The sequence below is a fragment of the Salvelinus alpinus genome, chromosome 30 (genome assembly GCF_045679555.1).
Source record: "Salvelinus alpinus chromosome 30, SLU_Salpinus.1, whole genome shotgun sequence".
Lineage (NCBI taxonomy): Eukaryota > Metazoa > Chordata > Actinopteri > Salmoniformes > Salmonidae > Salvelinus > Salvelinus alpinus.
The window spans coordinates 956214-976661 of NC_092115.1; the positions used below are offsets into that span (position 1 = coordinate 956214).

Below are 20448 nucleotides of genomic sequence, written 5' to 3' on the forward strand. Positions count from 1 at the left end.
TGTGATGCTACAAGCTTGGCACACCTGTATTTGGGGAGTTTCTCCCATTCTTCTCTGCAGATCCTCTCAAGCTCTGTCAGGTTGGATGGGGAGCGTCGCTGCACAGCTATTTTCAGGTCTCTCCAGTGATGTTCGACCGGGTTCAAGTCCGGGCTCTGGCTGGGCCACTCAAGGACATTCAGAGACTTGTCCCGAAGTCACTCCTGCATTGTCTTGGCTGTGTGCTTAGGGTCGTTGTCCTGTTGGAAGGTGAACCTTCGCCCCAGTCTGAGGTACTGAGCGCTCTGGAGCAGGTTTTCATCAAGGATCTCTCTGTACTTTGCTCTGTTCATCTTTGCCTCGACCCTGACTAGTCTCCCAGTCGATGCCACTGAAAAACTTGCTTCACCGTAGGGATGCCAGGTTTCCTCCAGACGTGACGCTTGGCATTCAGGCCAAAGAGTTCAATCCTGGCTTCATCAGACCAGAGAATCTTGTTTCTCATGGACTGAGAGTCTTTAGGTGCCTTTTGGCAAACTCCAAGCGGGCTGCCATGTGCCTTTTACTGAGGAGTGGCTTCCGTCTGGCCACTCTTCCAAAAAGGACTGATTGGTGGAGTACTGCAGAGATGGTTGTCCTTCTTGAAGGTTCTCCCATCTCCACAGAGGAACTCTAGAGCTCTGTCACAGTGACCATTGGGATCTTGGTCACCTCCCTGACCAAGGCCCTTCACCCTCGATTGCTCAGTTTGGCCGGGCGGCCAGCTCTAGGAAGAGTCTTGGTGGTTCCAAACTTCTTCCATTTAAAAATTATGGAGGCCACTGTTCGTTGGGACCTTCAATGCTGCAGAAATGTTTTGGTACCCTTCCCCAGATCTGTGCCTCGACACAATCCTGTCTCGGAGCTCTACGGACAATTCCTTTGACCTCATGGCTTGGTTTTTGCTCTGACATGCACTGTCAACTGTTAGACCTTATATAGACAGGTGTGTGCCTTTCCAAATCATGTTCAATCAATTGAATTTACCACAGGTGGACTCCAATCAAGTTGTAGAAACATCTCAAGGGTGATCAATGGAAACAGGATGCACCTGAGCTCAATTTAGAGTCTCATAGCAAAGGGTCTGAATAATTATGTAAATAAGGCATCTGTTTTTTATTTTTAATACATTTAATACATATTTTTAATACATTTCTGAAAATCTGTTTTTCTTTGTCATTATGGGGTATTGTGTGTAGATTGCTGAGATTTAAAAAAAATATTGAATCCATTTTAGAATGAGGCTGTAACTAAATGTGGAAAAAGTCAAGGAGTCTGAATACTTTCACAATGCACTTTATATAGTGAACGTGTTTTAAACCAACAGGCTCATATATACAGTACCAGTCAAACGTCTGGACACACCTGCTCATTGCAGGGTTTTTCTTTATTTCTACATTGTAGAATAATAGTGAAGACATCTAAAATATGAAATAACACATATGGAATCATGTGGTAACCAAGAAAGGGTTAAACAAATAAAAATATATTTTCTATATTTCAGATTCTTCAGAGTAGCCACCCTTTGCCTTGACAGCATTGCACACTCTTGGCATTCTCTCAACCAGCTCCATGAGGTAGTCACCTGGAATGCATTTCAATTAAAAGGTGTTCCTTGCTAAAAGTTAATTTGTGGAATTTCTTTCCTTCTTAATGCGTTTCAGCCAATGAGTTGTGTTGTGACAAGGTAGGGGTGGTATAGAGAAGATAGCTTTGGTGAAAGACCAAGTCCATATTATTGCAAGAACAGCTCAAATAAGCAAAGAGAAACAACAGCCCATCATTACTTTAAAACATACATTGCTTGCTGTTTGGAGTTTCAGGATGGGTTTCTGTATAGCACTTTGTGACATCGGTTGATGAAAAAAGGGCTTTATAAATACATTTGACTTATCAGTCAATTCAGAAAATGTCAAGAACTTTGAAAGTTTCTTCAAGTGCAGCCGCGTCAAGAGCTATGATGAAACTGGCTCTCATGAGTACTGCCACAGGAAAGGAAGACCCAGAGTTACCTCTTCTGCAGAGGATAAGTTCATTAGAGTTAACAGCATCAGAAATTGCAGCCCAAATAAATGCTCCAGTGTTCAAGTAACAGACACATTTCAACATCAACTGTTCAGAGGAGACTGTGAATCAGGCCTTCATGTTTGAATTGCTGCAAAGAAACCACTACTAAAGGACACCAATAAGAAGAAGAGACTTGCTTGGGCCAAGAAACACAAGCAATTGACATTAGACCGGTGGAAATCTGTCCTTTGCTCTGATGAGTCCAAGAAGGAGAGTGATGGAGTGCTGCATCAGATGACCTGGCCTCCACAATCACCCAACCTCAACCCAATTGAAATGGTGTGGGATGAGTTGGACTGCAGAGTGAAGGAAAAGCAGCCAACAAGTGCTCAGCATATGTGGGAACTCCTTCAAGACTGTTGGAAAAGCATTCTAGGTGAAGCTGGTTGAGAGAATGCCAAGAGTGCAAAGCTGTCAAGGTAAAGGGTGGCGACATTAATACATAGATTTGTGTCACAACACTTTTTTGTTTACTACATGATTCCATATGTTATTTCATAGTTTTGATGTCTTAACTATTATTCTACAATGTAGAAAATAATAAAAATAAAGAAAAACCCTTGAATGAGTCGGTGGGTCCAAACTTTTGACTGGTACTGTATATACACTACTGTTCAAAAGTTTGGGGTCACTTAGAAATGTCCTTGTTTTACAAGTACATTAGAGTGTCTAGTTTGAGAAACAGACGCCTCACAAGTCCTCAACTGGCAGCTTCATTAAATAGTACCTGCAAAACACCAGTCTCAACGTCAACAGTGAAGAGGCGACTCCAGGATGCTGGCCTTCTATATTAATACTATACATTTATAGTTAAGTACCAGTTATTGACTAAGACTTTATAGTATTAGCTCCCGAGTGGAGCAGGGGTCTACGGTACTGCATCTCAGTGCAAGAGGCGTCACTACAGTAACTGGTTCGAATCCAGGCTGTATCACACCCGGCCGTGATTGGGAGTCCCATAGGGCGGCGCACAATTGGCCCAGCGTCGGCCGGGGTAGGCAGTCATTGTAAATAAGAATTTGTTCTTAACTGACTTGCCTAGTTAAATAAAGTATAATAAGAACCAGTTGAAGACCATGAGTTTAAACTAGTACCTAGCACTAGTACCTAGCAGTAGTATAGTAGTAGTAGTAGTAGTAGTAGTAGTAGTAGTAGTAGTAGTAGTAGTAGTACATACCAGTTGTGGACCATGGGTTTAAACTAGCACCTAGCAGTAGTACGTACCAGTTGTGGACCATGAGTTTAAACTAGTACCTAGCAGTAGTACATACCAGTTGTGGACCATGAGTTTAAACTAGTACCTAGCAGTAGTACATACCAGTTGTGGACCATGAGTTTAAACTAGCACCTAGCAGTAGTACGTACCAGTTGTGGACCATGAGTTTAAACTAGTACCTAGCAGTAGTACGAACCAGTTGTGGACCATGAGTTTAAACTAGTACCTAGCAGTAGTACGTACCAGTTGTGGACCATGAGTTTAAACTAGCACCTAGCAGTAGTACGTACCAGTTGTGGACCATGAGTTTAAACTAGTACCTAGCAGTAGTACGTACCAGTTGTGGACCATGAGTTTAAACTAGTACCTAGCAGTAGTACGTACCAGTTGTGGACCATGAGTTTAAACTAGCACCTAGCAGTAGTACGAACCAGTTGTGGACCATGGGTTTAAACTAGTACCTAGCAGTAGTACATACCAGTTGTGGACCATGAGTTTAAACTAGCACCTAGCAGTAGTACATACCAGTTGTGGACCATGAGTTTCTGCACGGCCAGCAGGGCGTTGTAACGGACCAGCTGATCTTCATGGTGCATGTGGTTCATCACCAGCTGTTTACCTCCAAGCTGCTCTATCACCCTGACACAGAGATAAACCCTGGTTAGACCCACACTGAGTGGACAAAACATTCCCACAGTTGTGTCAAGTTGGCTGGATGTCCTTCGGATGGTGGACCGTTTCTTGATAGACGCGGGAAACTGTTGAGTGTAAAAAAAAACAGCAGCGATACGGTTCTTGACACACTCAAACCGGTGGGCCTGGCACCTACTACCATTCCCTGTTCAAAGGCACTTCAATCTTTTGTCTTGCTAATTACCCCTCTGAATGGCACACATACACAATCCATGTCTCAAGGTTTAAAGATTCTTATTTAACCCGTCTCCTACCCTTCATTTACACTGATTAAAGAGGATTTAACAGGTGACATTAATAAGGGGTTATAGATTTCACCTGGTCAGTCTATGCCATGGAAAGAGCAGGTGTTCATAATGTACTGTTCACTCAGTGTATACTGTGTCCTTACCGTTTCCCCCGTGGGTAGTGTCTGACGTATTCTCCAACATCGTGAGCAGCTACAGCAATAACCTGAGGGTCATCAGATACCTCCAACAGCCGAGTAAGGATCCTGAGGAGGGAGAACATATTCCTTATCACACTAACATCAGATACCTCATCACACTAACCCTAACATCAGATACCTCATCACACTAACATCAGATACCTCATCACACTAACCCTAACATCAGATACCTCATCACACTAACATCAGATACCTCCAACAGCCGAGTAAGGATCCTGAGGGAGAACATATACCTTATCACACTAACATCAGATACCTCATCACACTAACATCAGATACCTCATCACACTAACATCAGATACCTCATCACACTAACATCAGATACCTCATCACACTAACATCAGATACCTCATCACACTAACATCAGATACCTCATCACACTAACATCAGATACCTCATCACACTAACCCTAACATCAGATACCTCATCACACTAACCCTATCAGATACCTCATCACATTAACATCAGATACCTCATCACACTAACATCAGATACCTCATCACACTAACCCTATCAGATACCTCATCACATTAACATCAGATACCTCATCACACTAACCCTATCAGATACCTCATCACACTAACCCTATCAGATACCTCATCACACTAACCCTATCAGATACCTCATCACATTAACATCAGATACCTCATCACACTAACATCAGATACCTCATCACACTAACCCTATCAGATACCTCATCACATTAACATCAGATACCTCATCACACTAACCCTATCAGATACCTCATCACACTAACCCTATCAGATACCTCATCACACTAACCCTATCAGATACCTCATCACATTAACATCAGATACCTCATCACACTAACATCAGATACCTCATCACACTAACCCTAACATAAGATACTTCATCACACTAACAATAGATACCTCCAACCGCCGAGTAAGGATCCTGAGAGAGAACATATAACACATAACTAACCCTAACGTCAGGTACCTCTTCCCCCCCAACGTCAGGTACCTCTTCCCCCCAACGTCAGGTACCTCTTCCCCCCAACGTCAGGTACCTCTTCCCCCCCAACGTCAGGTACCTCTTCCCCCCCAACGTCAGGTACCTCTTCCCCCCCAACGTCAGGTACCTCTTCCCCCCCAACGTCAGGTACCTCTTCCCCCCCAACGTCAGGTACCTCTTCCCCCCCAACGTCAGGTACCTCTTCCCCCCCAACGTCAGACACCTCTTCCCCCCAACGTCAGACACCTCTTCTCTAGTAAAGCCCCTCGGTTACGGAACAGCGGTCTCTAGTAAAGCCCCTCGGTTACGGAACAGCGGTCTCTAGTAAAGCCCCTCGGTTACGGAACAGCGGTCTCTAGTAAAGCCCCTCGGTTACGGAACAGCGGTCTCTAGTAAAGCCCCTCGGTTACGGAACAGCGGCCTCTAGTAAAGCCCCTCGGTTACGGAACAGCGGCCTCTAGTAAAGCCCCTCGGTTACGGAACAGCGGCCTCTAGTAAAGCCCCTCGGTTACGGAACAGCGGCCTCTAGTAAAGCCCCTCGGTTACGGAACAGCGGCCTCTAGTAAAGCCCCTCGGTTACGGAACAGCGGCCTCTAGTAAAGCCCCTCGGTTACGGAACAGCGGCCTCTAGTAAAGCCCCTCGGTTACGGAACAGCGGCCTCTAGTAAAGCCCCTCGGTTACGGAACAGCGGCCTCTAGTAAAGCCCCTCGGTTACGGAACAGCGGCCTCTAGTAAAGCCCCTCGGTTACGGAACAGCGGCCTCTAGTAAAGCCCCTCGGTTACGGAACAGCGGCCTCTAGTAAAGCCCCTCGGTTACGGAACAGCGGCCTCTAGTAAAGCCCCTCGGTTACGGAACAGCGGCCTCTAGTAAAGCCCCTCGGTTACGGAACAGCGGCCTCTAGTAAAGCCCCTCGGTTACGGAACAGCGGCCTCTAGTAAAGCCCCTCGGTTACGGAACAGCGGCCTCTAGTAAAGCCCCTCGGTTACGGAACAGCGGCCTCTAGTAAAGCCCCTCGGTTACGGAACAGCGGCCTCTAGTAAAGCCCCTCGGTTACGGAACAGCGGCCTCTAGTAAAGCCCCTCGGTTACGGAACAGCGGCCTCTAGTAAAGCCCCTCGGTTACGGAACAGCGGTCTCTAGTAAAGCCCCTCGGTTACGGAACAGCGGTCTCTAGTAAAGCCCCTCGGTTACGGAACAGCGGTCTCTAGTAAAGCCCCTCGGTTACGGAACAGCGGTCTCTAGTAAAGCCCCTCGGTTACGGAACAGCGGTCTCTAGTAAAGCCCCTCGGTTACGGAACAGCGGTCTCTAGTAAAGCCCCTCGGTTACGGAACAGCGGTCTCTAGTAAAGCCCCTCGGTTACGGAACAGCGGTCTCTAGTAAAGCCCCTCGGTTACGGAACAGCGGTCTCTTGTAAAGCCCCTCGGTTACGGAACAGCGGTCTCTAGTAAAGCCCCTCGGTTACGGAACAGCGGTCTCTAGTAAAGCCCCTCGGTTACGGAACAGCGGTCTCTAGTAAAGCCCCTCGGTTACGGAACAGCGGCCTCTAGTAAAGCCCCTCGGTTACGGAACAGCGGCCTCTAGTAAAGCCCCTCGGTTACGGAACAGCGGCCTCTAGTAAAGCCCCTCGGTTACGGAACAGCGGCCTCTAGTAAAGCCCCTCGGTTACGGAACAGCGGTCTCTAGTAAAGGCCCCTCGGTTACGGAACAGCGGTCTCTAGTAAAGGCCCCTCGGTTACGGAACAGCGGTCTCTAGTAAAGCCCCTCGGTTACGGAACAGCGGTCTCTAGTAAAGCCCCTCGGTTACGGAACAGCGGTCTCTAGTAAAGCCCCTCGGTTACGGAACAGCGGTCTCTAGTAAAGCCCCTCGGTTACGGAACAGCGGTCTCTAGTAAAGCCCCTCGGTTACGGAACAGCGGTCTCTAGTAAAGCCCCTCGGTTACGGAACAGCGGTCTCTAGTAAAGCCCCTCGGTTACGGAACAGCGGTCTCTAGTAAAGCCCCTCGGTTACGGAACAGCGGTCTCTAGTAAAGCCCCTCGGTTACGGAACAGCGGTCTCTAGTAAAGCCCCTCGGTTACGGAACAGCCGTCTCTAGTAAAGCCCCTCGGTTACGGAACAGCCGTCTCTAGTAAAGCCCCTCGGTTACGGAACAGCCGTCTCTAGTAAAGCCCCTCGGTTACGGAACAGCCTCCTCTAGTAAAGCCCCTCGGTTTCGGAACAGCGGTCTCTAGTAAAGCCCCTCGGTTACGGAACAGCGGTCTCTAGTAAAGCCCCTCGGTTACGGAACAGCGGTCTCTAGTAAAGCCCCTCGGTTACGGAACAGCGGCCTCTAGTAAAGCCCCTCGGTTACGGAACAGCGGCCTCTAGTAAAGCCCCTCGGTTACGGAACAGCGGCCTCTAGTAAAGCCCCTCGGTTACGGAACAGCGGCCTCTAGTAAAGCCCCTCGGTTACGGAACAGCGGCCTCTAGTAAAGCCCCTCGGTTACGGAACAGCGGCCTCTAGTAAAGCCCCTCGGTTACGGAACAGCGGCCTCTAGTAAAGCCCCTCGGTTACGGAACAGCGGTCTCTTGTAAAGCCCCTCGGTTACGGAACAGCGGTCTCTAGTAAAGCCCCTCGGTTACGGAACAGCGGTCTCTAGTAAAGCCCCTCGGTTACGGAACAGCGGTCTCTAGTAAAGCCCCTCGGTTACGGAACAGCGGCCTCTAGTAAAGCCCCTCGGTTACGGAACAGCGGCCTCTAGTAAAGCCCCTCGGTTACGGAACAGCGGCCTCTAGTAAAGCCCCTCGGTTACGGAACAGCGGCCTCTAGTAAAGCCCCTCGGTTACGGAACAGCGGTCTCTAGTAAAGGCCCCTCGGTTACGGAACAGCGGTCTCTAGTAAAGGCCCCTCGGTTACGGAACAGCGGTCTCTAGTAAAGCCCCTCGGTTACGGAACAGCGGTCTCTAGTAAAGCCCCTCGGTTACGGAACAGCGGTCTCTAGTAAAGCCCCTCGGTTACGGAACAGCGGTCTCTAGTAAAGCCCCTCGGTTACGGAACAGCGGTCTCTAGTAAAGCCCCTCGGTTACGGAACAGCGGTCTCTAGTAAAGCCCCTCGGTTACGGAACAGCGGTCTCTAGTAAAGCCCCTCGGTTACGGAACAGCGGTCTCTAGTAAAGCCCCTCGGTTACGGAACAGCGGTCTCTAGTAAAGCCCCTCGGTTACGGAACAGCCGTCTCTAGTAAAGCCCCTCGGTTACGGAACAGCCGTCTCTAGTAAAGCCCCTCGGTTACGGAACAGCCGTCTCTAGTAAAGCCCCTCGGTTACGGAACAGCCTCCTCTAGTAAAGCCCCTCGGTTTCGGAACAGCGGTCTCTAGTAAAGCCCCTCGGTTACGGAACAGCGGTCTCTAGTAAAGCCCCTCGGTTACGGAACAGCGGCCTCTAGTAAAGCCCCTCGGTTACGGAACAGCGGCCTCTAGTAAAGCCCCTCGGTTACGGAACAGCGGCCTCTAGTAAAGCCCCTCGGTTACGGAACAGCGGCCTCTAGTAAAGCCCCTCGGTTACGGAACAGCGGCCTCTAGTAAAGCCCCTCGGTTACGGAACAGCGGCCTCTAGTAAAGCCCCTCGGTTACGGAACAGCGGCCTCTAGTAAAGCCCCTCGGTTACGGAACAGCGGCCTCTAGTAAAGCCCCTCGGTTACGGAACAGCGGCCTCTAGTAAAGCCCCTCGGTTACGGAACAGCGGTCTCTAGTAAAGGCCCCTCGGTTACGGAACAGCGGTCTCTAGTAAAGCCCCTCGGTTACGGAACAGCGGTCTCTAGTAAAGCCCCTCGGTTACGGAACAGCGGTCTCTAGTAAAGCCCCTCGGTTACGGAACAGCGGTCTCTAGTAAAGCCCCTCGGTTACGGAACAGCGGTCTCTAGTAAAGCCCCTCGGTTACGGAACAGCGGTCTCTAGTAAAGCCCCTCGGTTACGGAACAGCGGTCTCTTGTAAAGCCCCTCGGTTACGGAACAGCGGTCTCTAGTAAAGCCCCTCGGTTACGGAACAGCGGTCTCTAGTAAAGCCCCTCGGTTACGGAACAGCGGTCTCTAGTAAAGCCCCTCGGTTACGGAACAGCGGTCTCTAGTAAAGCCCCTCGGTTACGGAACAGCGGTCTCTAGTAAAGGCCCCTCGGTTACGGAACAGCGGTCTCTAGTAAAGGCCCCTCGGTTACGGAACAGCGGTCTCTAGTAAAGCCCCTCGGTTACGGAACAGCGGTCTCTTGTAAAGCCCCTCGGTTACGGAACAGCGGTCTCTAGTAAAGCCCCTCGGTTACAGAACAGCGGTCTCTAGTAAAGCCCCTCGGTTACGGAACAGCGGTCTCTAGTAAAGCCCCTCGGTTACGGAACAGCGGTCTCTAGTAAAGCCCCTCGGTTACGGAACAGCCGTCTCTAGTAAAGCCCCTCGGTTACGGAACAGCCGTCTCTAGTAAAGCCCCTCGGTTACGGAACAGCCGTCTCTAGTAAAGCCCCTCGGTTACGGAACAGCCTCCTCTAGTAAAGCCCCTCGGTTTCGGAACAGCGGTCTCTAGTAAAGCCCCTCGGTTACGGAACAGCGGTCTCTAGTAAAGCCCCTCGGTTACGGAACAGCGGTCTCTAGTAAAGCCCCTCGGTTACGGAACCGCGGTCTCTAGTAAAGCCCCTTGGTTACGGAACAGCGGTCTCTAGTAAAGCCCCTCGGTTACGGAACAGCCTTCTCTAGTAAAGCCCCTCGGTTACGGAACAGCTTGCCCTGTCAGGTAAGAGAGGCAGACCTTTTTAGCCAGGCCTTTAATAAGTGATTGTATTCTTATGTTATTTTATTTTATTTACCCTTAGGGTGCCATTTAGGATGCAGCCTCATTACCGAACATCTACACTAGGTAGTGCTCTGTGTCTTACCGAACATCCACACTAGGTAGTGCTCTGTGTCTTACCGAACATCCACACTAGGTAGTGCTCTGTGTCTTACCGAACATCCACACTAGGTAGTGCTCTGTGTCTTACCGAACATCCACACTAGGTAGTGCTCTGTGTCTTACCGAACATCCACACTAGGTAGTGCTCTGTGTCTTACCGAACATCCACACTAGGTAGTGCTCTGTGTCTTACCGAACATCCACACTAGGTAGTGCTCTGTGTCTTACCGAACATCCACACTAGGTAGTGCTCTGTGTCTTACCGAACATCCACACTAGGTAGTGCTCTGTGTCTTACCGAACATCCACACTAGGTAGTGCTCTGTGTCTTACCGAACATCCACACTAGGTAGTGCTCTGTGTCTTACCGAACATCCACACTAGGTAGTGCTCTGTGTCTTACCGAACATCCACACTAGGTAGTGCTCTGTGTCTTACCGAACATCCACACTAGGTAGTGCTCTGTGTCTTACCGAACATCCACACTAGGTAGTGCTCTGTGTCTTACCGAACATCCACACTAGGTAGTGCTCTGTGTCTTACCGAACATCCACACTAGGTAGTGCTCTGTGTCTTACCGAACATCCACACTAGGTAGTGCTCTGTGTCTTACCGAACATCCACACTAGGTAGTGCTCTGTGTCTTACCGAACATCCACACTAGGTAGTGCTCTGTGTCTTACCGAACATCCACACTAGGTAGTGCTCTGTGTCTTACCGAACATCCACACTAGGTAGTGCTCTGTGTCTTACCGAACATCCACACTAGGTAGTGCTCTGTGTCTTACCGAACATCCACACTAGGTAGTGCTCTGTGTCTTACCGAACATCCACACTAGGTAGTGCTCTGTGTCTTACCGAACATCCACACTAGGTAGTGCTCTGTGTCTTACCGAACATCCACACTAGGTAGTGCTCTGTGTCTTACCGAACATCCACACTAGGTAGTGCTCTGTGTCTTACCGAACATCCACACTAGGTAGTGCTCTGTGTCTTACCGAACATCCACACTAGGTAGTGCTCTGTGTCTTACCGAACATCCACACTAGGTAGTGCTCTGTGTCTTACCGAACATCCACACTAGGTAGTGCTCTGTGTCTTACCGAACATCCACACTAGGTAGTGCTCTGTGTCTTACCGAACATCCACACTAGGTAGTGCTCTGTGTCTTACCGAACATCCACACTAGGTAGTGCTCTGTGTCTTACCGAACATCCACACTAGGTAGTGCTCTGTGTCTTACCGAACATCCACACTAGGTAGTGCTCTGTGTCTTACCGAACATCCACACTAGGTAGTGCTCTGTGTCTTACCGAACATCCACACTAGGTAGTGCTCTGTGTCTTACCGAACATCCACACTAGGTAGTGCTCTGTGTCTTACCGAACATCCACACTAGGTAGTGCTCTGTGTCTTACCGAACATCCACACTAGGTAGTGCTCTGTGTCTTACCGAACATCCACACTAGGTAGTGCTCTGTGTCTTACCGAACATCCACACTAGGTAGTGCTCTGTGTCTTACCGAACATCCACACTAGGTAGTGCTCTGTGTCTTACCGAACATCCACACTAGGTAGTGCTCTGTGTCTTACCGAACATCCACACTAGGTAGTGCTCTGTGTCTTACCGAACATCCACACTAGGTAGTGCTCTGTGTCTTACCGAACATCCACACTAGGTAGTGCTCTGTGTCTTACCGAACATCCACACTAGGTAGTGCTCTGTGTCTTACCGAACATCCACACTAGGTAGTGCTCTGTGTCTTACCGAACATCCACACTAGGTAGTGCTCTGTGTCTTACCGAACATCCACACTAGGTAGTGCTCTGTGTCTTACCGAACATCCACACTAGGTAGTGCTCTGTGTCTTACCGAACATCCACACTAGGTAGTGCTCTGTGTCTTACCGAACATCCACACTAGGTAGTGCTCTGTGTCTTACCGAACATCCACACTAGGTAGTGCTCTGTGTCTTACCGAACATCTACACTAGGTAGTGCTCTTTGCTTACTTGAGGAGTTCGTAGTTCTTCTCGTTGAGGCGAACAGCGTTCTCACGCCAGAACTTCTCTGATTTGTGGACCGGGCTCCACTCCAGGCGACCCGACTTCAGCTCCGAGCTGTACTCATCAAACGAACTGTGTGTGAGAGAAAGAGAGCGAGAGAAAACAAGCTTAAATAACAAGTAAAAAACAAACTAGCAGATAAACTTTGTCGAAGAACAGCCTCAGTCCGACAGTCCTTAAAATAGAGAGATGTTGACCTGTTGGAGATCAATTTGAGGGGTATTCCAGGACAGGTCCAGGTCCAGTGTGGTTTAAGAGATCTGTACTGTTCTGCTAGCGTAGCGCCGAGCAGAACAGCCTAGTAACAGCACAGTAATGCCTGCTAGCGTAGCGCCGAGCAGAACAGCCTAGTAACAGCACAGTAATGCCTGCTAGCGTAGCGCCGAGCAGAACAGCCTAGTAACAGCACAGTAATGCCTGCTAGCGTAGCGCCGAGCAGAACAGCCTAGTAACAGCACAGTAATGCCTGCTAGCGTAGCGCCGAGCAGAACAGCCTAGTAACAGCACAGTAATGCCTGCTAGCGTAGCACCGAGCAGAACAGCCTAGTAACAGCACAGTAATGCCTGCTAGCGTAGCGCCTAGCAGAACAGCCTAGTAACAGCACAGTAATGCCTGCTAGCGTAGCGCCTAGCAGAACAGCCTAGTAACAGCACAGTAATGCCTGCTAGCGTAGCACCGAGCAGAACAGCCTAGTAACAGCACAGTAATACCTGCTAGCGTAGCGCCGAGCAGAACAGCCTAGTAGCAGCACAGTAATGCCTGCTAGCGTAGCGCCTAGCAGAACAGCCTAGTAGCAGCACAGTAATACCTGCTAGCGTAGCGCCTAGCAGAACAGCCTAGTTCCTCCAGGTTCAAGTAACAGCACAGTAATGCCTGCTAGTGTAGCTGAGGTTAGCAGTAACATTACCTGTCAGGTCCTGGAGTCTCTCTCCCAGACTCTAGGTTCTGACCTGGAGAAGTTAGGGTTAGGGGTCAGAGGTAACCTACCTGAGGTCCTGAACGCTCTCTCCCAGACTCTCCAGCAGGAACTTGATGTCTTCTGTAATGTCCTCATCGTCATACTTCTGCTGGTCCAGATTCTCCAGCTGCTTCAGAACCTTACACTGGATCATGGCCAGAGCATACTCCTGACGGGTCTCCCTCTCCGCTGACTTCTCCAACAGGTTCTAGAATAATAATATTAAATATGTATCATGGCCAGAGCATACTTCTCCCGCTCAGTCGATTTCTCCAGAACCCTCTACTACGTACGTGGTTTGAGGAGTTAGCAAGGTAACTTGCTAACTCCCGTGTGGCTCAGTTGGTAGAGCATGGCGCTTGCAACGCCAGGGTTGTGGGTTCAATTCCCACGGGGGGACCAGGATGAATATGTATGAACTTTCCAATTTGTAAGTCGCTCTGGATAAGAGCGTCTGCTAAATGACTTAAATGTAATGTAAATGTAACTTTGGTCAACCCTGAGTTCAACTCTGGATAACAAGTACAACGAAAGTTGCTCAGCTTTTAGCCAGGTACATTTCTACGGCAACAAATCCTTCAGAACTAATCTTCTCCCGGGCAGGCAAACTCTATTTATCCTCAACGAAGTATCTGAGCCACGAGTTAAGGACCAATGAAATCAGATTCCTTCCCTCTCGCTTTATCAACTTCACCGCAGAAGGGCAATATCGGCGGATGTGGTGGATTGAGACGCATCCAATGAAATAAAACAGATCTCTAGTTTAAATGGACAGATTTTTTTTATGGGGAATTGTGTATTATGCTAATTAGATTGCCGCTTAAAGTCAAAGCATCAGAATACTTTCCGAATGCACAACTCAACACCAAACTGCTACAGCGACACACTCCCACCACTACACGCCGCTCCAACTACACGCCGCTCCAACTACACGCCGCTCCTACTACACACGCCGCTCGCCGCGCTGCCACACACGTTCAAGAGTGAGAGTCATTCATGTGAATGACAGGGATTTGGGCCTTGACTGGGAACAACATTATATCCTTCCTGTCAGAGTCATTAAAGATTAAATCTTTATCCAGTTCGAGGTGAGTAATCTCTGTTCTGATATCCTGAAGCTCTTTTCGGTCATAGGAGACGGTAGAATCAACATGATGTACAATTGCTTAGATTCCTTTAACAGATCATTTAAGACAAGTGTCGCTGCTAAAACGGTACCATGTCCAGGTTTAAAACCAGACTGGTACACATTAATAATATCATTTTATGTAAAAAAATGTTGTTAGCCAGTGGTTCTAATATTTTTGCAAGATAATTTAGAGATTGGGCAGCAGTTATCCAGGTCAGAATGATCCCCAGCTCTGTAAAGGAGGAAGAGGACGTGAGCTGCCTTCCAGATCTCAGGGATAGCACCAGAAGCAATTGTTATATACAAAATGTGGGTCAAAGGTTCTACAATGAGCGGGGCAGAAAGCCGCAGTAGAAAGGGATCAAGCGAATCAGCTCCTGTGGATTTTTTTTTTAACATACTTTTTTTGCAAGGCACATAATACATCATTGGCATAAAACGGTTCAAACTAAAAGTGCCAGGCAGTGCATCATCCTCTGCTATTTGTTCAGAGGTGAATAAAAGACTCCCTCTAGTGACGCTTGAGGTATTTGACTTTTTTTTCTCCAAATAGATGGCCAGCTGAAATGTCATTTATTTTAATTGAAAAGCGTCACAACTGTAATTGTTGTCTGTTATGGGACCAGAGGCTGTCACAACCTGGAGGGGCAATGAGGGGCTGGAGTTGTTTTTTTAAATGAGGCTGGATTTCCACCTCTCAGATACACAATTCAAGAAGAATCTTGTCTTTGCTTTACTAACCACAGTAAGACATTTATTTCTCTAAATGTCTGAAGGACTGAAGGACTGAAGGGCTGCCAGGCACAGGAAGAATCCGTCAATCTGGCCTTAGCACCAAGCTATGTTTCTTTCATGAAGTCTTTCAGAAAATTCACAGGGGAACATGTGTTAGATCTGACCTTGACCCTTAATCTCTTATATGGAGAATGATTAGCTACAACAGAGTTAGAGAGGTAAAACATTTAAGGGCCCGATGCGAATCAGAGAGAGGGGACACACCCTCCCAATCATTACCAAGACCCAACCAGGCTGTATCACATCCGGACGTGGTTGGGAGGCCCAAAGGGCGACGCACAATTGGCCCAACATCGTCCGGGTTTGGCCGGTGTAGGCCGTCATTGTCAATAAGAATTTGTTCTTAACTGACTTGCCTAGTTAAATAAAGGTAAATAATAATCACTACAACCCCATGTCATTCAGGAAATGCTGCTCATTGAAAGTTCTAGAATGTCTCTTTGTAACAGGTAGCATCTCTACTGCAGGCGATGGGACAACGGTCACCGAGGTCATGAGCAAACATTCCATTGGCTGTATACTTACGAGGGGTGTTTGTCACAATGATATCCAAGAGAGTAGATTTTTCAAGGTGTTTTAAGTTGCGGCGGGTTGATTTAGTCATCAGTCGAGTTATATTTGTACGGAGCAAAATGTATTTTAAGTCTGATAGAGGCATCAACCAATCCAGGTTAAGATCACCAAATATGAATAATTCAGAATTAGTATAGTTAGACAGTAAGTCTGACAATTTGCTGAGAGCAACCTGGAGGTGGATAAACTCCCACGAACAGTATTTGGGCATTATTACCAAGGCCCACATTTAGGACCAGACATTCAAATTGCTTAGGGACAGAGGTGGTATTACACACAGTAACATTCAAGTTGTTCATTATGAATATGGTGACACCTACACCTCTGCTAGATCTATAGACATTATATCCATTCAGACACAAAGTCTGGCACAGACTTTTATAAGTCTCAGTAATTATCAAAATGTCAGTTAGCTTAACAGCTTTCTGGCAACGTCCGGTGAAGGTTTTTGCACCCTAAAACAAACATTTGTGTTTTGGGAACATATCTTGTGTGATGTCCCAACTATGTTCTCACCAGACTGGTCCCACAACCTAACAAAACGTTCTGGGGACCTTTAAAGAACAGATTAAATGTGTTGTAGGAATGTTCTTGCAACATCAGGCAAATGTTTAATAGGAACATCCTATAATCCAGGCTGTATCACAACCGGCCATGATTGGGCGTCCCATAGGGCGGCACACAATTGGCCCAGCGTCGTCCGGGTTTGGCCGCCATCGTAAATAAGAAATTGTTCTTAACTGACTTGCCTAGTTAAATAAAGGTAACACACACAATCATCAGTACGACTTGACAGGTTTTGTGTTATGAAAACATTTGCCGCGACCTAACGAATGTTCTGGAAACTTTCACAGAAACAATTTTGGTTCGCTGGGCAGCTTCACTCTGTCTCAATATAGACGATGACTGCTTCTCCCTGTAGAGTGCACTCTGGGCCCTGGTCTAAAGTAGAGCAATATATAGGAAATAGGGCCCTGGTCTAAAGTAGAGCAATATATAGGAAATAGGGCCCTGGTCTAAAGTAGAGCAATATATAGGAAATAGGGCCCTGGTGTAAAGTAGAGCAATATATAGGAAATAGGGCCCTGGTCTAAAGTAGAGCAATATATAGGAAATAGGGCCCTGGTCTAAAGTAGAGCAATATATAGGAAATAGGGCCCTGGTCTAAAGTAGAGCAATATATAGGAAATAGGGCCCTGGTCTAAAGTAGAGCAATATATAGGAAATAGGGCCCTGGTCTAAAGTAGAGCAATATATAGGAAATAGGGCCCTGGTCTAAAGTAGAGCAATATATAGGAAATAGGGCCCTGGTCTAAAGTAGAGCAATATATAGGAAATAGGGCCCTGGTCTAAAGTAGAGCAATATATAGGAAATAGGGCCCTGGTCTAAAGTAGAGCAATATAAAGGAAATAGGGCCCTGGTCTAAAGTAGAGCAATATATAGGAAATAGGGCCCTGGTCTAAAGTAGAGCAATATATAGGAAATAGGGCCCTGGTCTAAAGTAGAGCAATATAAAGGAAATAGGGCCCTGGTGTAAAGTAGAGCAATATATAGGAAATAGGGCCCTGGTCTAAAGTAGAGCAATATATAGGAAATAGGGCCCTGGTCTAAAGTAGAGCAATATATAGGAAATAGGGCCCTGGTGTAAAGTAGAGCAATATATAGGAAATAGGGCCCTGGTCTAAAGTAGAGCAATATATAGGAAATAGGGCCCTGGTCTAAAGTAGAGCAATATATAGGAAATAGGGCCCTGGTCTAAAGTAGAGCAATATATAGGAAATAGGGCCCTGGTCTAAAGTAGAGCAATATATAGGAAATAGGGCCCTGGTCTAAAGTAGAGCAATATATAGGAAATAGGGCCCTGGTCTAAAGTAGAGCAATATATAGGAAATAGGGCCCTGGTCTAAAGTAGAGCAATATATAGGAAATACATCCTACAGCCAATAGAAGTCTGAGCAGCAGAACCATATGGCAACAAACCCATCAACTGTATTCAGGAATACTTTATAGGCTTAGTTTATATGGCTTTCCCTCACCTCTTCTCCCCCTCACCGCTTCTCCCCCTCACCGCTTCTCCCCCTCACCGCTTCTCCCCCTCACCGCTTCTCCCCCTCACCGCTTCTCCCCCTCACCGCTTCTCCCCCTCACCTCTTCTCCCCCTCACCGCTTCTCCCCCTCATCGCTTCTCCCCCTCACCGCTTCTCCCCCTCACCGCTTCTCCCCCTCACCGCTTCTCCCCCTCACCGCTTCTCCCCCTCACCGCTTCTCCCCCTCACCTCTCCAACAGTTATCCCTGTTCGCTCTGTTATGAGAAAGTTAACTTGAAATCAAACATTTAGAAAGTGCAGAGGAGAGAGAGGAGAGAGAGATGAGAGGAGAGAGAGATGAGAGGAGAGAGAGATGAGAGGAGAGAGAGATGAGAGGAGAGAGAGATGAGAGGAGAGAGAGATGAGAGGAGAGAGAGATGAGAGGAGAGAGAGATGAGAGGAGAGAGAGATGAGAGGAGAGAGAGATGAGAGGAGAGAGAGATGAGAGGAGAGAGAGATGAGAGGAGAGAGAGATGAGAGGAGAGAGAGATGAGAGGAGAGAGAGATGAGAGGAGAGAGAGATGAGAGGAGAGAGAGATGAGAGGAGAGAGAGATGAGAGGAGAGAGATGAGAGAGGAGAGAGATGAGAGGAGAGAGATGAGAGGAGAGAGATGAGAGGAGAGAGATGAGAGGAGAGAGATGAGAGGAGAGAGATGAGAGGAGAGAGATGAGAGGAGAGAGATGAGAGGAGAGAGATGAGAGGAGAGAGATGAGAGGAGAGAGATGAGAGGAGAGAGATGAGAGAGATGAGAGAGATGAGAGGAGAGAGATGAGAGAGATGAGAGGAGAGAGATGAGAGGAGAGAGATGAGAGAGATGAGAGGAGAGAGATGAGAGGAGAGAGATGAGAGGAGAGAGATGAGAGGAGAGAGAGAGGAGAGAGATGAGAGGAGAGAGATGAGAGGAGAGAGATGAGGAGGAGAGATGAGAGGAGAGAGATGAGGAGAGAGATGAGGAGAGAGATGAGGAGAGAGATGAGGAGAGAGATGAGAGGAGAGAGATGAGAGCTATGCAGAACAGCAGCATGGAAACTCGTGGAAACTCGTGGAAACTCGTGGTTTGAGCGCAAGAATCTTCCTAAAGAATAGAGCATCTCTCATAGGACTGAAGTGCACCCTGGGTAATTTTGTGTCAGCAGTTGCATCGTGTTACAAGTGGAATAAGGACTTCCTCCCAGCAGAGGGTCTCTCCAGACATACTCATCCTAGCCATGTAGGGGCCTATAGGGAATAGGGTTCCGTTTGAGATGATGGGATTGACTGGTTGTCCCACTGAGCAGCCTAACTAGCAGTACGTACCCTGAAGGCAGCCAGTATGATGCGCGTGACCTTCTCCTTCACAGACTCCTGCAGGATATCAGACAGGGCCGGCACCACGTTGTAACGGCGTAGCTGCTCACAGAGCTGAGAGCTGAAGGCCAGCAGCCACACACAGAAGCCCATCTGGTACTGCAGCTGGAAACCACACTTGTTGCTGAGCACAGCCGTGATGCTAGAGGAGAGAGAACAGGGTCAGGGGTCAGGGGTCAGGTGGTACAGGAAACCACACTTGTTACTGAGCACAGCCGTGATGCTAGAGGGAGGAGAGAGAACAGGGTCAGGGGTCAGGGGGTACAGGAAACCACACTTGTTACTCAGCACAGCCGTGATGCTAGAGGAGAGAGAACAGGGTCAGGGGTCAGGTGGTACAGGAAACCACACTTGTTACTGAGCACAGCCGTGATGCTAGAGGGAGGAGAGAGAACAGGGTCAGGGGTCAGGGGGTACAGGAAACCACACTTGTTACTGAGCACAGCCGTGATGCTAGAGGGAGGAGAGAGAACAGGGTCAGGGGTCAGGGGGTACAGGAAACCACACTTGTTACTGAGCACAGCCGTGATGCTAGAGGGAGGAGAGAGAACAGGGTCAGGGGTCAGGTGGTACAGGAAACCACACTTGTTACTCAGCACAGCCGTGATGCTAGAGGAGAGAGAACAGGGTCAGGGGTCAGGTGGTACAGGAAACCACACTTGTTACTCAGCACAGCCGTGATGCTAGAGGAGAGAGAACAGGGTCAGGGGTCAGGGGTCAGGTGGTACAGGAAACCACACTTGTTACTGAGCACAGCCGTGATGCTAGAGGAGAGAGAACAGGGTCAGGGGTCAGGTGGTACAGGAAACCACACTTGTTACTGAGCACAGCCGTGATGCTAGAGGAGAGAGAACAGGGTCAGGGGTCAGGTGGTACAGGAAACCACACTTGTTACTGAGCACAGCCGTGATGCTAGAGGAGAGAGAACAGGGTCAGGTGGTACAGGAAACCACACTTGTTACTCAGCACAGCCGTGATGCTAGAGGAGAGAGAACAGGGTCAGGGGTCAGGTGGTACAGGAAACCACACTTGTTACTCAGCACAGCCGTGATGCTAGAGGAGAGAAACAGGTCAGGGGTCAGGTGGTACAGGAAACCACACTTGTTACTCAGCACAGCCGTGATGCTGAGGAGAGAGAACAGGGTCAGGGGTCAGGGGT

The 20448-nt window shown here is 48.4% G+C and overlaps 1 protein-coding gene across 5 annotated transcripts in view; it reads right to left on the reverse strand.

Moving 5' to 3' along the window:
- Nucleotides 1-20448, reverse strand: part of LOC139559542 (V-type proton ATPase subunit H) — a 55379-nt gene that overhangs the window by 3910 nt on the left and 31021 nt on the right. For 3 of the 5 annotated variants that reach the window (XM_071375630.1, XM_071375628.1, XM_071375629.1), the window contains 5 exons: nucleotides 19239-19431; nucleotides 13386-13564; nucleotides 12344-12469; nucleotides 4386-4487; nucleotides 3827-3940 (listed from right to left, as the gene is read on the reverse strand). In XM_071375630.1, the coding sequence (XP_071231731.1) occupies nucleotides 3827-3940; nucleotides 4386-4487; nucleotides 12344-12469; nucleotides 13386-13564; nucleotides 19239-19431 (714 nt within the window). Of the gene's footprint in view, nucleotides 1-3826; nucleotides 3941-4385; nucleotides 4488-4572; nucleotides 4658-5272; nucleotides 5358-12343; nucleotides 12470-13385; nucleotides 13565-19238; nucleotides 19432-20448 lie in introns of those variants that run through there. The other 2 variants (XM_071375631.1, XM_071375632.1) reach the window with 2 other exon arrangements.